Raw genomic sequence first — 19,312 nt, 5'->3', positions numbered from 1 at the left:
CCTGCCCTTTTAATTCCATAGTGCAATGTATTGTTTTTTTTGTTTTTTGTTTTTTTCTGCAGCAGCTTCAGACAGCGCTTGAACTGGAAATAGATAGCTTTTGATTATAATGTGATGCTGAAAGGCTATAATGGCTAAAATTGAGAAAACAGAGAAATCTGTAGCAGTATTGGTATCTGATACTTGTCTTCTTTCATAAAATATGCCATTAAACAAATATTTAAAATATAGGCTACTGCCTATGTTATTTCTACATTCATTTAAAGATTAAATGTGAAATTATTACAATGTAAAAATATATGACACACTTTAATGTTAGGTGTGATCAATTGGGATTAATTACAGAGAAAAATATTTTAAAAATGTTAACGATTGACGGCACTATATATAAACGTACTTGAACTCATTTTATAATTGATGAACTATTTGAACTCAATCAATACTGAACTGACCTTAGTTGAACAATGAGACTTTGTTTCATTTTAGTGCTGCTTTACCGGAGAATTGAATTCTGAGACATGTATAATGTTGCAAAAAATGTCAAATTCATATTGATGCTTTGTTTGGTTCATTAATTAAAGGATCCTGAAAGACATGCATCCCGTTTCCACGAAAATATGTTGTTTTCAACATTTAAAATAAAAAGAAATTTTTCTTGAGCAGCAAATTAGAATATTAGAATGATTTCTGAAGGATCATGTGACACAGAAAAATCAGCTTTGCATCAGAAGTAAATTACATTGTAAATTGTAATAATATTTCACAATAATATATTTTTTTTTTTTTTTTTTTTTACTGTTTTTGATCTGTGAAATAAATGAGCATAAGAGCCTTAAAAAAACTGTACTGACCCTAAGGTAGTGGGGCCAATAGCCAAAACAGTCCAAAGTACCCCTTCGTTGGCTTGGCCCTGGTCAGTATATCAGTCTAGCACTACTAGTAGCTCTCTTTTAGTGTAAATCTGACTATTTTAATGACCTCATTTGCATCGTCCATTTACTTGCTACTAGATTTTCTCGCTGCTGTGAATAAGCTACAACACTTGTGTAAATACTCAGGCCATTATTTCATAGGCTTTCCAAAGCCACAGCTTACGGGTCAAACATCTGTCAGATGTCCAGTCCTCTAACTGCACGTGTGAGCAGCCAGGGCAGCCGCGATCAGGCCGGACAGGGGTATAATTCACTTGATCAGCCGGCGAGGGCTTCTCTGTTGTCAGTGGCGTATGGATTGTATTTCCTCAGGCAGATCATCATCCATCTTCCCAAGGACCCTCTAAGATCTCTTGACAATCTGTTATTTCCTCGGCCACATTCAGATGGGAATGCTTAAAAGTGTTTTTGTCATGATGTGTGGGATCCGCATTGTTTTGCCTTAATGCCATGATGACAGCAGGATGCTATTCTGGGACACTGGTGATCTGTCTTTTGCAAATTCCCTAGGAAACCATAAATGCTGAAAACGGCTTCATAAACTCTTGCACTTTTGCTTGCTTGGGTTTTTCACCATTAGATTTGTTCTTTAAAGGAAAGTAATGCCATCGGCAAACTAGTCTGAAGACAATGCAAAAGCATCTCTAATGTTATTGTCTCTTTAAAAACGTATTTTAGTGAACTTGAGTGAAATTCTTTTTTTTTATTGTTTGTTTTTTATTTATTTATTTTTTGCATGAATTCACAATGTGTCTTTTTTGTACGTTTGTTTAATTAATTTATTTATTCACTAACTTTTTACTTACTATAATCAATTAATTATAAGACCACTTTTACCTTATATGATACTTAAATTAAATATAATATATATCATAAATCAATGCCTCTGAATTTGAAAGTTAATTGGATCCAGAATTTTTTATTGTTTGTTTGTTTCGAGCAATGTCCCTTTTAGCATATCAAAGCAAATTATTTGCCCTTTTCACAAGATGTAAAATGAATATATGATGTCCTCAGAGTGTGATGTGAAATTTTAGCTTAAAATACCCACAGATATTTTTATATAGTATGTTAAAATTGTCACTTTTTGAGGGTATGCAAAAACCATAGCCTGTAAGAAAAATGGACGAAGTGTTTGTGATGTCACCCGTAGGTTTCTGAAGAGCGTTTTGAAGCCTTAAGTGGGCGGGGCCGGCCGTCGCCATCTTGGCAGCGCGTCACCTCTCGTCACTCCCGGAAAAAATAAAATGGGCAAAGAGGCGGGATGTGGGTGGAGCTGAGGGGCTAATGCTATATGCTACTGGCCTCGTGCTAAACTGACAGCTGTTTGAAGAAGTAAAGCCAATAGTTAAAGTTAATGTTTTTGCTCTTCGAAATACTAAAATAGTTTACTAAAATACTTTTTTATCAACTTTATTAATCACACAAGGAGCAATTAGTTAAGAGAAGCATGTCTACAACAGTACATAACACAGATCACTAGGGTTGGGTATCGAGAATCGAGTATCGATTGGAATCGGGACTAACTTTTCGTTTTTTCCGGAATCGTTCAAAAGTTAAAATTTCGATTCCTAGTTTCGATATTCACAGTCCGCCGAGCGGAAGAAGAAACCGCTGAACAACACCAACGAAGAAGCGTCTACCGGAAGTGTTGGCATAACCGCGCAAGTCGAACATGAGTACCTTACGTCGGCGATCCAAAGTGTGGCTTCACTTTTCTAAAAATAACGAAATCTCGGCAAAATGCAAAATTTGTGACAAAAGGAGTATTTGTGACAGAAGAAGTATTTCCTTCCGAAAGACCGTTGGTTAGCAAGGTTAGCTAAACTTTTTTGACCCTGCCTCTTAAAAGAATCGGAATCGAGAATCGTCAGGAACCGGAATCGAAACAAGGAATCGGAATCGGAATCAGAATTGTTCAAATTCAAACGATACCCAACCCTACAGATCACACACATTTCTCACAACATACAAGCAGTCAACTATGTGTATCGTAATGCATTATTATTCTGCTCGTTAAAAATGTATTATCATGCAGTAACTTACAATATTGCTCTGAGCTTGTGCGTGTGACAGTGATTAATGCGCATACATGTCAGTCAGCATGGTATTGCACGTCAAGTTCATAAAGAGCTTTATTCAGTCCATTTTAAAATATGATTTTGGCCGCCTCCCAATTTCTCAGATGGGTCAAACTAAAGATATTACCTCAGGAGTTCAAGTAAATGAACTAGAAATCCGCGCTCATTTATGGACTGAGAGAAGGCACGGTCACTTGCAGGATTTCATCTGACGGTACTTGTTATTTTACACTAGAGAGTTAAATAAGCATATCTGTTCCATGAGAGCAACACTACCACAGAATGTGTGTGATCTCTATATCTACAGATGTTTTTAAATCTAAACTCCAAAAAGAAATGAAATTGTCAGACATCCATTTAGTGCATACGAGGGAAACAACTGGAAATACAGCGCTGGTCGTTCTCTCCATACTCAACAACGACGAAATCCAACGGCGTGCATGGGCGAAGGTAATGCGTGTATTAAATTGTATGAAATAATCCCAAAAAAGGCACAAACACAGCTGAGGGTGACGCTAACAGACAGCAGACAAACGACTTGCAGTGACAGCAGCGGCAATCCACATGTCACTCAAGCCACGCCCTTAATTATGCAGAATATTAAGGCTTAATATAATTTAAACGGATGAAAAAAAAAATTGTAAAAAAAAATTCACCCCCCTCACACTCACCCCCATTCACCCCCGTCATGAAGGGCAAAATTAGCTATATAGACCAAAACAACTATTTGCCACCAGGCTGTAAACATATTTTTTTTTCTGCTGTGAAGTTTGGCATTTTAACATGGGGGAGATACAGATTTGACTTACTTTTGCAGCCATCCTCAAGTGGCCAGTCGGTGAATTGCAGTTTAATTCACAGAGAGAGATGGGGAGGTTGCCGCTTGGCAGAAACTCACCGTTTTTGTGTCCGTCCCTTTATGTCTCGTTTCCACTGAGCGATACGGTACAGTTCGGTACGCAATTATTTGCGTTTTCACTGTCAAAAGTTGTGAATGGTACCAAAAAGCCGAACCGTACCGTACCACTTTTGGGTACCCTTCCGTTGGGGTACCTAGCACATTGAAATGGTACTAAAAGGTGGAGCTAGACTCACTGCAGAACGGTGATTGGTGGACAGAGTATCGTCACTTGCGCGTGCTACAAGGGCATTAGAAGCATACAGTTGAAATATAATACTACTGTTATTGTGTCACGAAATGTAGTTTTATCAGTTTTTCTGGCTAGAAAGTAGTTTTTTAAAGTTCAAATCTGTGGTTTATTTATAGATTTATGATAATTTGACTGAGATCCATTGCAAGCAATCACCGGACGCTCGCGCTCGTGTCCCCCGCCTGGAACAGCCTTTCCTCGGCGAGTCATTCTGATGTTTGCCGCTGACTCGGACTTCTCTGTAGTGGTTAAACATGAGATATAATTAATCTTGTATAAACCCAACAGGCAATCTTTGTTCTCTTGAATCTATAATTTGTTCCCTTGCCAATAGTTTTGGCAGAAGGCTAGGTAAAGTTTCATATTTTTGAGCGCTGAATTTGTATTTGACTGACTGAATTGTTTCTTTATGTTATTAAAGCTTTACTGTATATCTTTTTGTACCTTTTACTTATACTTTTATAATTGCTATTATTGATAAAACTGAAATTCAACAAAAAGAGAGAGTTTTGTCTTTTTTTTTACATTTTATTACAAGATCTGTAATGTTGTTTATTGCACAACATTTGTACCAATGCGATGTGCAATACATACATATTGCCTGGAATATGTTTAATATTTTTAAATTTAAACGAAAAGAGGCAGGGTTGTGTTTTATATTTAGTTTTGTTATAAATAACGTTACATACATGCAGTGAATATAATCAATAGGCTTGAAATTAAATTGCAAAGAAGCAGAGTGGTGTTTTATAACATATTTAGTTTTATTGTTGCCTAAAATCAGTGGCGGCTGGTGAAAATTATTGTAGGGGGGGCTGAATAAGAGGGGGGTCTGGGGGTTCCCCCCCAGAAGATTTTGAAATTAGTAGATGTGATTTCCTGCATTCTGGTGCATTTTAGGCCTTAGGCCATGCCCTTACCTATACCAATAAAATAACTTAAACCAGTCAATACCAATGGTCAAATAATACAATAATAATAATAACAGTTTGACAGTTAATGATAATGAACAAGTTGCATGTTTATTATGCTCTGTGTGCTGACAGAAAAAGTGCAAACGCATAATATTGATAAATTATAATATAATAATAATTATAATACCTATAGGTAATACAAAAAAATAATAGGTAATACAACAATCTAGTTTAATCAACCCCCAGCTGTAGACTACATATTTTTGACAAATTGACAATTGGATAATGGATAACAATGTGTTGATACTAGAGAAAGAGAGAGAGAAAAGGCTCGAAAGAGAGGTTGGGACAACATTCTTGATTGTAACACCCAAGTATGAGAAGAAAGTTGATTTTAACTAGTATGAAACACAGTAATCTATCTCAGAACTTAAAAACATCAAAAACAAAGCAAACACACAGGTATTAATATTCCTATAACTATTTTAATATCAAATGTGTGTGAAACAGTGTTTATGTGTGTGTGTGTGTGTGAGTGAGTGAGTGAGTGAGTGACAGAGCGACTAACTTTACATTATTTCCACTCGACGTCACTGGCGCTGCCATTCTTCTCTCATCTGAGGTAAAAAAAAATGTCCCGTGGTGCGCGTGCACAGTGCACTCCCCTAATCTGATACTGTGGGCGATATTTTCAGCGCCCCCAAACCATAAAATTTGACGGCGCTGATTGGCGAAATATAAACTTTTTTGCATAGCAACCGGGGAACCATTGGCTTAAATTCCAGCACTGTGGGGCTGAGCGAACTGGCGCCCTGACAAGACAGCCTATTGGCTATACTACTACACCAACATGATAAAAGTAACGAAAGTGAATGCAAATATCATTCTGGTGAGTTCAAAACACTTTTAAAAGTAAAACCATTATTAGCATATAATTAACAAAGATTATTTTTCAAAATGATAAATTATAATATATATATTAAAAAAACAGACAGACAGGTCGGAGGGAGGGCGGCGCCCCAGCGCCCTCTATGGGCGAGCCGCCCCTGCCTAAAATATACATGCAGTGCAGAGATAACCGGAGTCGCAGAGCCAGGGCGAGCTGAGTGGCGCGCTCAAGAACGCGCTGGGGAGTCATTCTCCTGAGTCGGACTTTGCGTAGGCTACTGGTATTGAGAAACGCCTAATGTCAACGCTTGTTTCTTGTGGCAAACATGCCGAGAAGCAAGAACAAGATCTGCTGTATGTCATCCATTGTTGTTTACTACTATGTTGCTTTCTTCGCGCGAAAATGACGTCGATCGCTTCTTTCCAACAAACACCACGCCTATCAAGTAAAGGGTACTGTTGGCGGTGGAAACGCAAGCTGGATCATGGTTTACCTTACCATACCCCTCAGTGGAAACGAGCCATTAAATGCTGCTGTGTGTTAGCATCTTCAATTACCTCACACAGCCTTTTGTATCTGGAATCAAACAAAAATGGAGAGACTCAAGAAGAAGTGACAACATGTAGACAACATTTGTGAATGGTTAATTGATGAATTTGTGTAGCTTATATAGTTATCTTCTAGTCATTGATTAGCATATCTGTCTTGATCATCTATAAATTGTGTTCCAGGGCCAGGGTTTATGTAAATGGTAGGTTTGTGTTGTCACTAATCCAGGAGGAAGCTAATGTAGTTGTAGTCCTTTTAAATGCAATTTCTTTAAAAGAAAATATCTCCCTTTTTCATTGAACTTTGAGCGTTATAACTTTATGCCGATATTTATGCTCAAAAAGCAACATTACAGACTAACTAAAGTTAATAAAAAGTGAAATCATAATCAACCACCTCTTTAAAGGGGGGGTTGACTGCTTTTTTTCTTTCCATGATTGTGTTTAGGGGGTGCGATATAACATGTATTCGTGGTTTTTCATTTTTAAAAAGTCTTATTTTTCATAAACTTCACGTTTATTGTCAGCCGCGCTCTCCCCTGTCCTCGAACGAGCGGTTGACTTCCTGATTCTATGAAAACACTCCCTCAGAAACACGTCGTGGGCTCAGATTGGTTAGCTTGGTCCGGTGAGTTGCGATTCGCTAAACTGTCGCTTACGTTGTCCGGAAAGTTAACGCCCATTACCTTTACGGGCACGTCATGAGCTCCGGTCCAGATGTAAATATGTGTCGAACTGCAGTATCAGTATGACCCAGAATCAGACCGAGAAAGCTGCATTGAAGCGAGTCAAGCAAAACCTCACCACACACGGCTCTTAATAAACGTTTCTGAATGATAATTTGCTACGTTTTTTAACTTTATACACGTTTGTTTAACACAATAGCATCTGACTGGCAACAATAGCAACTGACTGGCTACTAATGTTATACTCAAACAGCGGTGGCAAGTTTACGTTCTTGACCAAAAATCGAAAATAACGTCATAAAACATATATACATGAAAAATACATTAACAAACATTAGCACTTATCCAAAATTCATGTTTGTACGCATTTGTCGTAGACACAAAATAGCATAACTAATAGCCTAGTGGCGATAAAGCTAGCGCTGGAATTTGAAAAAAACTAAAACACAAGGCTACTGTCACGTAGTGATTTTGTGTGTTTTCGTTATTAGTTATTGCCCGTGTATTATTTATCCCAGGTGTTTCTCATTTCTCACGCCCCCTTGTTATCTTGTCTAGCTCGTTTGTCCTTGATTATTTAAGCCCTGTGTTTCTGCCCTGTCTTTGTTGGTTGTTGAATTTATGTGTGTTGCGTTGGTGCTCTCAAGTTTCTCGAGTTTTGTGTCTAGTGTCTTGTTTTAAGTTTGTTTAATAAAGCTACCTACACTGCGTTTGGACCCAGCCTCAGCTCTGTTTCTCCGCACGGCGTCACAGAACAACCAACCTCAATATGGGTCCAGCAGTCGTCAGCAACCGGGCTATGACAGAATACCTGTCGTCAGTCTTGCAAGAGGGCCGGTCTGTCCAAAGGTACGCGAAGGAGTTCCTGTCCATTAGCAGTGTGGGAGCGCTAAATGATATCCAGCTCATGGGCCTGTTTCTGAATGGGCTGGATTATGAGATCGCTCGATGGATGCCGCGGGACCTTGCCAACTGGACTCTTGACGGGTATGTCGCTCGGGCTTGTTCCTTGCAGGACCTCTTCACTACTGCGCGCTTATTCTACTCGACACCTGCCGAGTGTACTTTACCCGCGAAGCCCTCGTCGTCTTCACCGCTGGTTCACGTCAGTCACGACGAGCCCGCGCTTCACGTGCGCATTGACGAGCCCGCGACTCACGTCAGCCCAGCCGAGCCCGCGCTTCACGTCAGCCCAGCCGAACTCGCGATTCACGTGAGCCCCGCGAGGGAATCTCCTGTTCAAGTGGATGAATCTCCAGTTCAAGTGGATGAGTCTCCGGTTCAAGTGAGTGAATCTTCAGTTCAAGTGAGTGATCCTGTTCAAGTGGATGAATCTCCTGTTCAAGTGGATAAATCTCCAGTTCAAGTGAGGGCTGAGTCTTCTGTTCAAGTGAGTGAATCTTCAGTTCAAGTGGATGAGTCTCCGGTTCAAGTGGATGAATCTCCGGTTCAAGTGGATGAATCTCCTCTTCGAGTGAGCGCTGCATCTCCTCTTCAAGTGAGCGCTGCATCTCCTCTTCAAGTGAGCGCTGCATCTCCTCTTCAAGTGAGCGCTGCATCTCCTCTTCAAGTGAGCGCTGCATCTCCTCTTCAAGTGAGCGCTGCATCTCCTCTTCAAGTGAGCGCTGCATCTCCTCTTCAAGTGAGCGCTGCATCTCCTCTTCAAGTGAGCGCTGCATCTCCTCTTCAAGTGAGCGCTGCACCTCCTCTTCAAGTGAGCGCTGCACCTCCTCTTCAAGTGAGCGCTGCATCTCCTCTTCAAGTGAGTGAGTGGTCCAGCCCTGTGACGCGCCGCCGCAGGAGGAGGAGAAGGAGGACTCGTTTGGTTCGCCAGGCCCCGGTGAGCGTGCCCAAACTCCTCGCTCTGCCGGCCCCGCCTCTGCGCCTCGCTCTGCCGGCCCCGCCTCTGCGCCTCGCTCTGCCGGCCCCGCCTCTGCGCCTCGCTCTGCCGGCCCCGCCTCTGCGCCTCGCTCTGCCTGCGCCCTTCAGGCTCCGGGAGGCCTTTCCTGTGCCCGTTCGCCACCCAGGGGCTCCTCCCGTGAATTTCCCCAAGTATTTTTTGGGGGGGGGCAGTAGGTACCCTGTGAGGGCCATGGAGGCGATGCAGACATGGGCCTCTGCCTCGTCTCTGTCTGAGTCTGCTCCGCCAAAGTCTGCTCCGCCCTGGCCGCCTTCACGTCCTGCTCCGCCCTGGCCTCTGCCTCGTCCTGCTCCGCCCTGGCCTCTGCCTCGTCCTGCTCCGCCCTGGTCTCGTCCTGCTCCGCCCTGGCCTCTGCCTCGTCCTGCTCCGCCCTGGCCTCTGCCTCGTCCTGCTCCGCCCTGGTCTCGTCCTGCTCCGCCCTGGCCTTCGCCTCTTCCTGCTCCGCCCTGGTCTCTTCCTGCTCCGCCCTGGCCTCTGCCTCGTCCTGCTCCGCCCTGGCCTCTGCCTCGTCCTGCTCCGCCCTGGCCTCTGCCTCGTCCTGCTCCGCCCTGGCCTCTGCCTCGTCCTGCTCCGCCCTGGCCTCTGCCTCGTCCTGCTCCGCCCTGGCCTCTGCCTCGTCCTGCTCCGCCCTGGCCTCCGCCTCGTCCTGCTCCGCCTTGGTCTCCGGCCCAGTCTGGTATGCCCATGCTCTGCGGCCCAGGCCCGCCTTGGCTACCTCCTGGTCCTGTTCCCCTGCACGGGCCTGGCCCTCCGTCCCTCCCCCAAGACTGTCTCTGCTTCACCGCCCTCCTGAACTGTTTGTTTTGTGTATGGGCGTCGGGAGCCGCCCATAGGGGGGAGGCTATGTCACGTAGTGATTTTGTGTGTTTTCGTTATTAGTTATTGCCCGTGTATTATTTATCCCAGGTGTTTCTCATTTCTCACGCCCCCTTGTTATCTTGTCTAGCTCGTTTGTCCTTGATTATTTAAGCCCTGTGTTTCTGCCCTGTCTTTGTTGGTTGTTGAATTTATGTGTGTTGCGTTGGTGCTCTCAAGTTTCTCGAGTTTTGTGTCTAGTGTCTTGTTTTAAGTTTGTTTAATAAAGCTACCTACACTGCGTTTGGACCCAGCCTCAGCTCTGTTTCTCCGCACGGCGTCACAGCTACGTCTGGAATTATACATGCAAATACATTTAAAACAATTGTGGTTTTAAAGTCGGAACTGCTTCATGTTTACAGTTTCTCGTTGAATCCCGGTGTTGAACTCGTGGAGATTCTGGAAGCTGTCTTCCGTAAAATGCGCAGCACAGAGAGCTAGATTACGATCGTCATTTTCAGGAACATAATCAAACATAAATTGTATCCATTGTTGACGAACTACAGCGTCCGTGGGAAGTTCGAAGACAAATGACCTGACAGCTGCGTGAACACACTCGACGAGCTGGAGCTGCTGAAATATGGTCATGCCCTTTTCTGCTTATTCTGGAGGGAGTGGTTGATGCAAATGTGTGGGTTAGTGACGTACCATAACCCAGCTGTAGTCCCAATCCAGTCGTTTTTGTAGGCAATATACTTCCTGATTTTTAAAAGACGATATCTCTGCTTACACTGAACTTTCAGCGCTGCAACTTTGCAGATACTGTTCATGCACCAACAGCAACATTACACACTATTTAAAATGAAAAAAGTGAAATCGCAGTCAACCCCCCCTTTAATATATTATATATTTAATCTAAATTCCACTTGGGTCTGAAAAAAAAACAACGTTAAACATTAAAAAACTTTTTTTTTATGGTAATGTAATGGTGAAAAATATTTGAAATGACATGCATGGGGAAATTAAAGTGAACCCGGAGCATTGCGTTAACAATGCATTTTATAGATGAATCGTTCACAGAGATTGTCTGTGTTCAGTTCACTTCAATGAGGTCTGAGATTGTTCAGAGCGTTCACATTTACACCAAAATCAATGCAATCCGATCTGAACTGCCCGAGCATTTGTGTTTTGCATTTGAAAATCCCTGTTAATTCCTTTATTTAGACTTTTGAATGTAAAATGTATTTTGTATTTAAGTGTATTTTCTATTTATCTATTGATCAGGTACTTTTGACTTTTTCCACAATGTCTTGCAATTCCTCAGTACAGTGTAAGTCTATCTGGGGGGTTGGATGTGGCCACACACAGATGCTTTATCTAAATTGACCTGACTACTGAATAAAAACAATGGTTCACAGAGAAAGAAAAATGCCTAGCCCTTTACGCAGGACACTTGAACTTGAACTGAGTATGCTTTATTATTGATTATGACCTTAAAGGTTCAGGAAATTAATACTTTGCTCTTTGCTTTCTTTCATGGATTTGTGAGTGGCATCAGGTGTCATATTCAGTTCTCTTCGACCTGAACGTAATTGTCACAGTTTGTTTAAACCAAGCGCATATGACTGCACAGAGATCACTGACTCTCTTTCAAGCAGCTTTAGACTTTTATGAGCAAAAACAGTGGCGCTTTAAATTCACTCTGTTTGATCGTCTAAGCCGTGCGTCTGAATGAAATGTCCCACAAATTTAATTATAGCCTGCCTCGGGCTGTTAATCACCGATGCGCGGGTTGACGCGCATTGAAATATACTAGATAGCCAAAATATATCTTGGGCCTCAGCCTATGGAAATCTCATCGCTAGCAGTGCTACAAATTGAGATTCCCTTTATCCAGACCACACTGGCATGAAATGAAAGTCGCGAGCGGGCCAAATCAAATATTTGCCAACGTCCTCCTATACGGCCGCCGCGTCAGTTGTGGGTATAATTTGGCTATTAGCAGGTGGGTCAACGTTTTGATTTAATCAGCGGCTATACATAGTGTTCAAACATCGAATCCCCCCGCTGCTCTTTTCAGTCAATAAGCCACAGTCAAAACATTTCTCCTGTCTCTGGCCGACCCGGTTGACAAGAGTTATTTAAAAGTGCAGCGGCTCCAGTCTCGTATCGCTCGCGGCCCAATTTGGAGCGGGACCCAGACACTGAGGCTGCTGCGAATTCCCCCTCAGAGCTGCAAAACGAGACCTCCGTTCGGCTCTTAACGACACTAATAGAAATCACAGTTCCAGCGCTGTGTAACGAGAAGGCGCTCGGCATCATTAATATGTATTTTCAAAGATGGAATTTCCAATGACTGCCAGCTAACTAAATAAAAAGACTCCGGTTGGTTTGGGTGGCCTGAAAACGAATCCAGGCTGCCTCGCATCGGGCCCCGGAGCCCCGAGCGTCATGTCAGACTGTCCTCAGTCTCCAACTTGACGCTTCCCGCTTACCATTCTCTCTCTAGACTGTAAAACAGATTCTTTGTGGCAGGAGAGGGGGGGAATGGTCATAAACCTTGAACCTTTTTTTTATGACACACAGCCTGGTAGAGAGCTCAAATTGACTGTTATGTGAAGGTATGAAATTGGTCCAGGATGAGGAAATGTCTAATTATAGGTTCTGACCTGCAACTTAACACGCTCAGCTGTAAATCCAAGTGAAACCTGTTGGCTTGCTATTAAGAGGGTTCATTACTGCGCGTGGCTCTCTTAAAGTTTACAGAGAACGTCCTTCCTCTCATGTTATGCCATTTTATCTTGTGTAGCGTAAAATAAAATTGATATTAAATCCTTAGAGTAGCTGATAAAACTGTGGTTTAAACCATGACATCAAACAGGAGCTCCACAATATCTTAATTGATCCTTCAAACGCTCATTGTGATTTTTTTTTTACTTTTTTGTGAATGAAAGTGAACATTTCTTCAAAATATCACCTGACAAAAGTGACAAAAAATGTGATTTTAAACTTTCTATTTATTAAATACTCCTGAAATAATGTTTTGCAAATGTTTTCAACATTGCTAATAATAATAATAAATGTTTCTTGAGCAGCAAATCAGCATATTATAATAATTTATGAAAGATCATGTGACATTGAAGACTGGAGTAATGATGCTGAAAATTCAGCATTGCCTCAAAGGAATAAAAATCACTTTTGGACATATCCACACACACAAATATTTTATTTTAAATTGTAATATTTCACAATATTACTGTTTTTACTGTTTACTGTGTTTTTAAACAAATAAATGCAACCTTGGTAAGTATAAAATACTTTTTTTCAAAAACACTTGACCCCAAACTTTCTAGAAACCTAATATCACAGACAGGAAAACCCTAGCAAAGTGGCAGCGAGTTTTGCACAGGCATGTATTTCTTGACTTTTGTTTCATGATGTTGACACATGAAAATAGTTAATATTCTTCTTTTTTTTTTTTTTTTTTATACAGAGAATTGAGAAGATGACCAGAAACATGGATTCCAGTGTGTACAGTGATTTCTGTGAAAGTCGACAGCTGAGTTTCTGTGAGTATTCGTTCACATACTCTACACGATTGTTTTCATTTCATTTTTGCGTTTCCAAAGTGCCTTTGCTAGTGACATGCTATAGTTTTAGAGCTACAAGAATTCTTTACTGCGTGAAAGCATCCGTTTTGTTGCTCCATGAGCTGGTCAGGTATGGTTTGTAGTATCAGTATAAAGCAGATCACTCCTCAGAAGAACTTCTGCATCAGATATCATCTCCGATGAGTTGTTCGGTTGGCAGTTGTGCGCCCGAGGGCTTGTAAGAAGGCAGTTGTGGGATTGTGAACACACCACCACTGGGTTCTGAAGGCCACATTTCAGCACTAATAACATGTTCACTGGCTTTGTGCCGCTCCAGTGGCTGTGATGTCTTACTGGCATTGAGCTGCAGGTTGGGACAACAGCGCCGTAAATGTCCCTGAGTAACCCTGTTGCATAACACTGAAACTGAGTAAACACAACAGTGTTTTTGGTTTAATAGGATATATTTGGAATTAATTACTTATTGTTCTTATGTAAATTGTGCAGTGTACACAGTATTCTGTCTGCTGTCATAGTATGCAGAAAAGGCATTCTATGTGCAGTGTTGCACATTTCAAACAATTATGTGAGTAAGCTAGATTCTCACATTGTGTATATTCAGTTTCATTCAGCAATTGGCATTCTTCATACACAAGCAAAACATTTTGCATTTGAATCCAGTTTTATGATCGAATGTTTTGTGAGAGTCTGAACGAATGAGTCAAATTAAGAAATCGTAGATTTTTTGCTGTTTTTTAATAGAAATTCAAGTGTATTGCTTAGTCGGTTATAGCATCTCACGTTCTGTTCTGTGCATTTTGGAGAGAAAAAAATATTTATAATAATTAATATTGTCACTGTGTACTATGAAAATAGTTGCTCTTGGGAAAAACTGCTTGTTATTTCCTCACTTTTGTATCATGTTCTTACAGAGCCCCTAAAGGGACTTGGTGAAGGAAAATAATATGAGATAGAGAAAAAAAATTATTTGCTGATGCTTTTGCGTTCTCTCGCAAATGTTTTGTGTTCCCCCGAGAACACAAAACATTTTTTGCTCGCAAAAAGACCTCAAAAAGATTTGCAAGCGAACACAAATTTTCTCTGGGGAAAGCAAAAGTTTTGTGAGGGAACGCAAAGTTTCTCGGGGGAACGCAAATGTTTCAGAAGCGAACGCAAAGTTGGGAGGAACTAAAAGGTTTCGCAAGCGAGCACAAAGTTTTTTTGGGGAACGCATACGTTTTATGAGCGAATGCAAAGTTGGGAGTAACACAAAGGTTTCACAAGCAAACACAAAGTTTCTCGGGAGAACGCAAAGGTTTCATGAGTGAACGCAAAGGTTTCGCAAGAGAACGCAAAGTTTCTTGGGGGAACGCATACGTTTTATGAGCGAATGCAAAGTTGGGAGGAACGCAAAGGTTTCGCAAATCGAACGCAACGTTTCTCAGGGGAACGCAAAGGTTTCATGAGTGAACGCAAAAGTTGGGAGGAACGCAAAGGTTTCGCAAATCGAACACAACGTTTCTCAGGGGAACGCAAAGGTTTCATGAGTGAACGCAAAAGTTGGGAGGAACGCAAAGGTTTCGCAAAGCAAACGCAAAGTTTCTTGGGGGAACGAAAAGGTTTCGCAAGTGAGCGCAAAGGTTCTTGGGGGAATGCAAAGGTTTCGCTAGCGAACGCAAAGTTTCTTGGGGGAACTCAAAGGTTTCGCAAGCGAACGCAAAGTTTCTTGGGGGAACGCATACGTTTTATGAGCGAATGCAAAGTAGGGAGGAATGCAAAGGTTTCGTAAGTGAACGCAAATTTGGGGGGAACGCAAAGGTTTCGCAAGCAAGCGCAAAGTTTCTTGGGGGAACGCCATTGGTTTTGTGAGCAAACGCAAAGTTTCTCAGGGGGAATGCAAAGGTTTTGAGTGCAAACGCAAAGTTGGGAGGAACACAGATGTTTTGTGAGCGAACGCAAAGTTTATCGGGGGAACGCAAAGGTTTCATGAGCGAACACAAAAGTTGGGAGGAACGCAAAGGTTTCGTAAGCGAACGCAAAATTTCTTGGGGGAACGCAAAGGTTTCGCAAGCGAACGCAAAGTTTCTTGGGCGAACGCATACGTTTTATGAGCGAATGCAAAGTTGGGAGGAATGCAAAGGTTTCGCAAGCGAACGCAAAGTTGGGAGGAATGCAAAGGTTTCGCAAGCGAATGCACAATTTCTTGGGGGAACGCAAAGGTTTCATGAGCGAATGCAAAGTTGGGGGGAACGCAAAGTTTTCACAAGCGAGCGCAAAGTTTCTTGGGGGAACGCCATTTTTTTTTTTGAGCAAACGCAAAGTTTCTCAGGGGGAATGCAAAGGTTTTGAGTGCAAACGCAAAGTTGGGAGGAACACAAATGTTTTGTGAGCGAACGCAAAGTTTATCGGGGGAATGCAAAGGTTTCATGAGCGAACACAAAAGTTGGGAGGAACGCAAAGGTTTCGCAAGCGAACGCAAAGTTTCTTGGGGGAACGCATGCGTTTTATGAGCGAATGCAAAGTTGGGAGGAATGCAAAGGTTTCGCAAGCGAACGCAAAGTTGGGAGGAATGCAAAGGTTTCGCAAGCGAACGCAAAATTTCTTGGGGGAACGCAAAGGTTTCGCAAGCGAACGCAAAGTTTATTGGGGGAACGCATGCGTTTTATGAGCAAATGCAAAGTTGGGAGGAATGCAAAGGTTTCGCAAGCGAACGCAAAGTTGGGAGGAATGCAAAGGTTTCGCAAGCGAACGCAAAATTTCTTGGGGGAACGCAAAGGTTTCGCAAGCGAACGCAAAGTTTATTGGGGGAACGCATGCGTTTTATGAGCGAATGCAAAGTTGGGAGGAATGCAAAGGTTTCGCAAGCGAACGCAAAGTTGGGAGGAATGCAAAGGTTTCGCAAGCGAACGCAAAGTTGGGAGGAATGCAAAGGTTTCGCAAGCGAACGCAAAGTTTCTTGGGGGAACGCATGCGTTTTATGAGCGAATGCAAAGTTGGGAGGACTGCAAAGGTTTCGCAAGCGAACGCAAAGTTGGGAGGAATATCAAAGATTTCGCAAGCGAGCGCAAAATTTCTTGGGGGAACGCCATTGGTTTTGTGAGCAAACGCAAAGTTTCTTAGGGGGAATGCAAAGGTTTTGCGTGCAAACGCAAAGTTGGGAGGAACACAAATGTTTTGTGAGCGAACGCAAAGTTTCTCGGGGGAACACAAAGGTTTCATGAGCGAACTTAAAAGTTGGGAGGAACGCAAAGGTTTCGCAAGCGAACGCAAAGTTTCTTGGGGGAACGCCATTGGTTTTGTGAGCAAACGCAAAGTTTCTCAGGGGGAATGCAAAGGTTTTGCGTGCAAATGCAAAGTTGGGAGGAACACAAATGTTTTGTGAGCGAACGCAATGTTTATCGGGGGAACGCAAAGGTTTCATGAGCGAACACAAAAGTTGGGAGGAACGCAAAGGTTTCGCAAGCGAACGCAAAGTTTCTTGGGGGAACGCCATTGGTTTTGCGAGCAGACGCAAAGTTTCTCAGGGGGAATGCAAAGGTTTTGCATGCAAACGCAAATTTGGGAGGAACACAAATGTTTTGTGAGCGAACGCAAAGGTTTTGCGAGCAAACGCGAAGTTTCTCTGGGAAACACAAGATTCGCAAACGAACGCAAAGTTTTGAGGGGAACACAAAGGTTTCGCTGGCAAAAGCACTGACTTATTTTTCCTCCCATCTCATTTTTTTTTTCACCTCCATGTCCGTTTAGGAGCTGTGCATGTTCTCACTCAAAATGATTCAAATGATTTGGTCTGTTTAGCTAAAAAGGCCTCGAAATTCCGCGAGTGGCTGGACTGCAGCACTCTGGATGTGAAGCCCAACGCCATTTCCATGGAGGTCCTGTCGTATCTGGCCTACGAGACAGTGGCCCAGGTGAGCTGCCATCACACTGTTTTTTCTTCCAGCCCAACAAGTATCATGCAATCACATTGTTTCTCAGATAAACTAAAACGGTCTCATTTCAGAAAAATCTCTCTAACATTTGCTAAATTGTAACTTTACTTTCACTCCATCTCTGTTTCCAATGCAATAAACCCAGAAAGCCAACATGAAATTAGACCCCTGAAAATAACCTCTTTTGAAGCGTTCCAGGGCTTTGATTGTTTAATATGATGTTTCCTGGGAAAAAAAATATCATCATCTTGTTTTTCATGTCAAGTGACATTGCTCATACGCTGATATGGTTTTATATTTTAGGTTGTCGACCTTGCCCTGTTGGTTAAACAAGATATGACTCCCAAAACGGGCGATCCGTTTCAACACGCCATATCAGCAACTTTCATCCAGTACTGCAACTCCTCGGCTGAGGTAAACAAAACCATTTTTAGTTTACTCTTTGTTAGTCACTGTTGTTATTGCTTACTAAAATTAAATCTATAAAAAAATGTTTTTGTTTATTGAAATAAATCTGAAATAAGACATGAATATTAGATGAAACCTGAAGAAAACTTAAAAAAAAAACTTTCTAAATAAAAAAGGAGAAATGTTGGATTGGCAACTAACTGAAATAAGTAAGTTTTAATACTAATTGACTAAAACTAAACTGAAATGAAAATAAATTAAAGCTAAATATTAATATATAAAAAACAAAAACTAAGAAAAATGACAACAGAACTATTAACATAAAATAACATTAAAAAGAAAACTGAAAATATAAAAATAAAAACTAATTCAAAATATTTTTTTCTCAAAATAATATAATAGTATATACTGTACATATTGTTTGTGAATAATATTTGAAAATTATAAGCTGTTGTTTAAGGTTCAGTTTCCTCCAAAAATGAAAATGTACTCTCCCTCATGACGTTCAAAACCTGTATGACCTTCTTTTGTGGAGGAGAACTTTAGCAGAAAACAAAGAAAGTGAATTGGATCGGATGCGGTCAAGCTGCTAAAATCGCAAAAGAACCATACATGTGCAATAAAAGTAAAGACCACCATGAACATGTTTTCAAAACATCTTTTATTTGTAACAGTAAATGATGACAGAATGACAGGCAATCATTGTTTTCTAGTTCTTCTCAGGAGGAAAGCCAGTAATGTGTTTTTTATTTGGTTTAAGCTGCATGCAAGTGATATTCTTCACCAATGCATTTTTATGTTGTAATCCACTATTAAAATGGGTTTTATCAGATTGATTGCAGTTTGGTGAGTCTATAGAATAGTTTAAGTGGCTTTACTGGCGTAAATGTATGTGTAGGGATAGGGATGTGTCAACAGCTTTCTCCGAGCGCTTGTCCATTGGAAAAGAAAACCAAACAAGACTGTCCCGCTCCGTGGGTTTGACCTTTCGCCAAGTAGGGCCGCCAAGTTTGTCCAAGGTGGTTTTGAGCTGCGGGATCCGTTCCATGGATGGACTTCTCTGTCACCGAAACCACAAAAACCTCATCTGTCTCTCTTACACTCTTTTTTCGGACTCGGCCAAGGCCACTCCGGGTCTGGAAGCGCACATGGTATTTTTTAAGCCTGAATTCCAGTATTGTTTTTCTCATAAACCTTGGGGGTCGATGGTGTTCCCATGTGGCGAGAGTGACAGAATGACCCTGTGGTTTGAGCGATAGGACTGAGACGTGTCGTAAGACTGCAGGTGATGTTTTTCAGGGTTGTGTTGAAATGTTTTGTAGCCGTGACCTTTTCACGTCATTATTACTTTTGAAGTGGCCAAAAAAGAGTGTGTTGTGAGAAGGCTGTGCACATTGTACTCCTTATACGAGTTGCAGTCGTCTAATGTCACTCTTGGAAAAATAATCAAGAATTTATGTTCATG

General features: G+C 41.7%; 1 protein-coding gene across 3 annotated transcripts in view; it reads left to right on the top strand.

Moving 5' to 3' along the window:
• The window catches only part of supt3h (SPT3 homolog, SAGA and STAGA complex component), a 208,886-nt gene that overhangs the window by 162,507 nt on the left and 27,067 nt on the right, over window positions 1-19,312 (top strand). For all 3 annotated transcript variants that reach the window (XM_039660855.2, XM_039660856.2, XM_089120095.1), the window contains 3 exons: window positions 13,411-13,486; window positions 17,306-17,418; window positions 17,743-17,853. In XM_039660855.2, the coding sequence (XP_039516789.2) occupies window positions 13,411-13,486; window positions 17,306-17,418; window positions 17,743-17,853 (300 nt within the window). The remainder of the gene's footprint in view (window positions 1-13,410; window positions 13,487-17,305; window positions 17,419-17,742; window positions 17,854-19,312) is intronic.

This window comes from Pimephales promelas, chromosome 15 (assembly GCF_988280905.1).
Source record: "Pimephales promelas chromosome 15, fPimPro1.hap1.1, whole genome shotgun sequence".
NCBI classification, from domain to species: domain Eukaryota; kingdom Metazoa; phylum Chordata; class Actinopteri; order Cypriniformes; family Leuciscidae; genus Pimephales; species Pimephales promelas.
The sequence above is the reverse complement of the archived record's forward strand: the minus strand, read 5'-3'. Positions and strand labels throughout refer to the sequence as shown.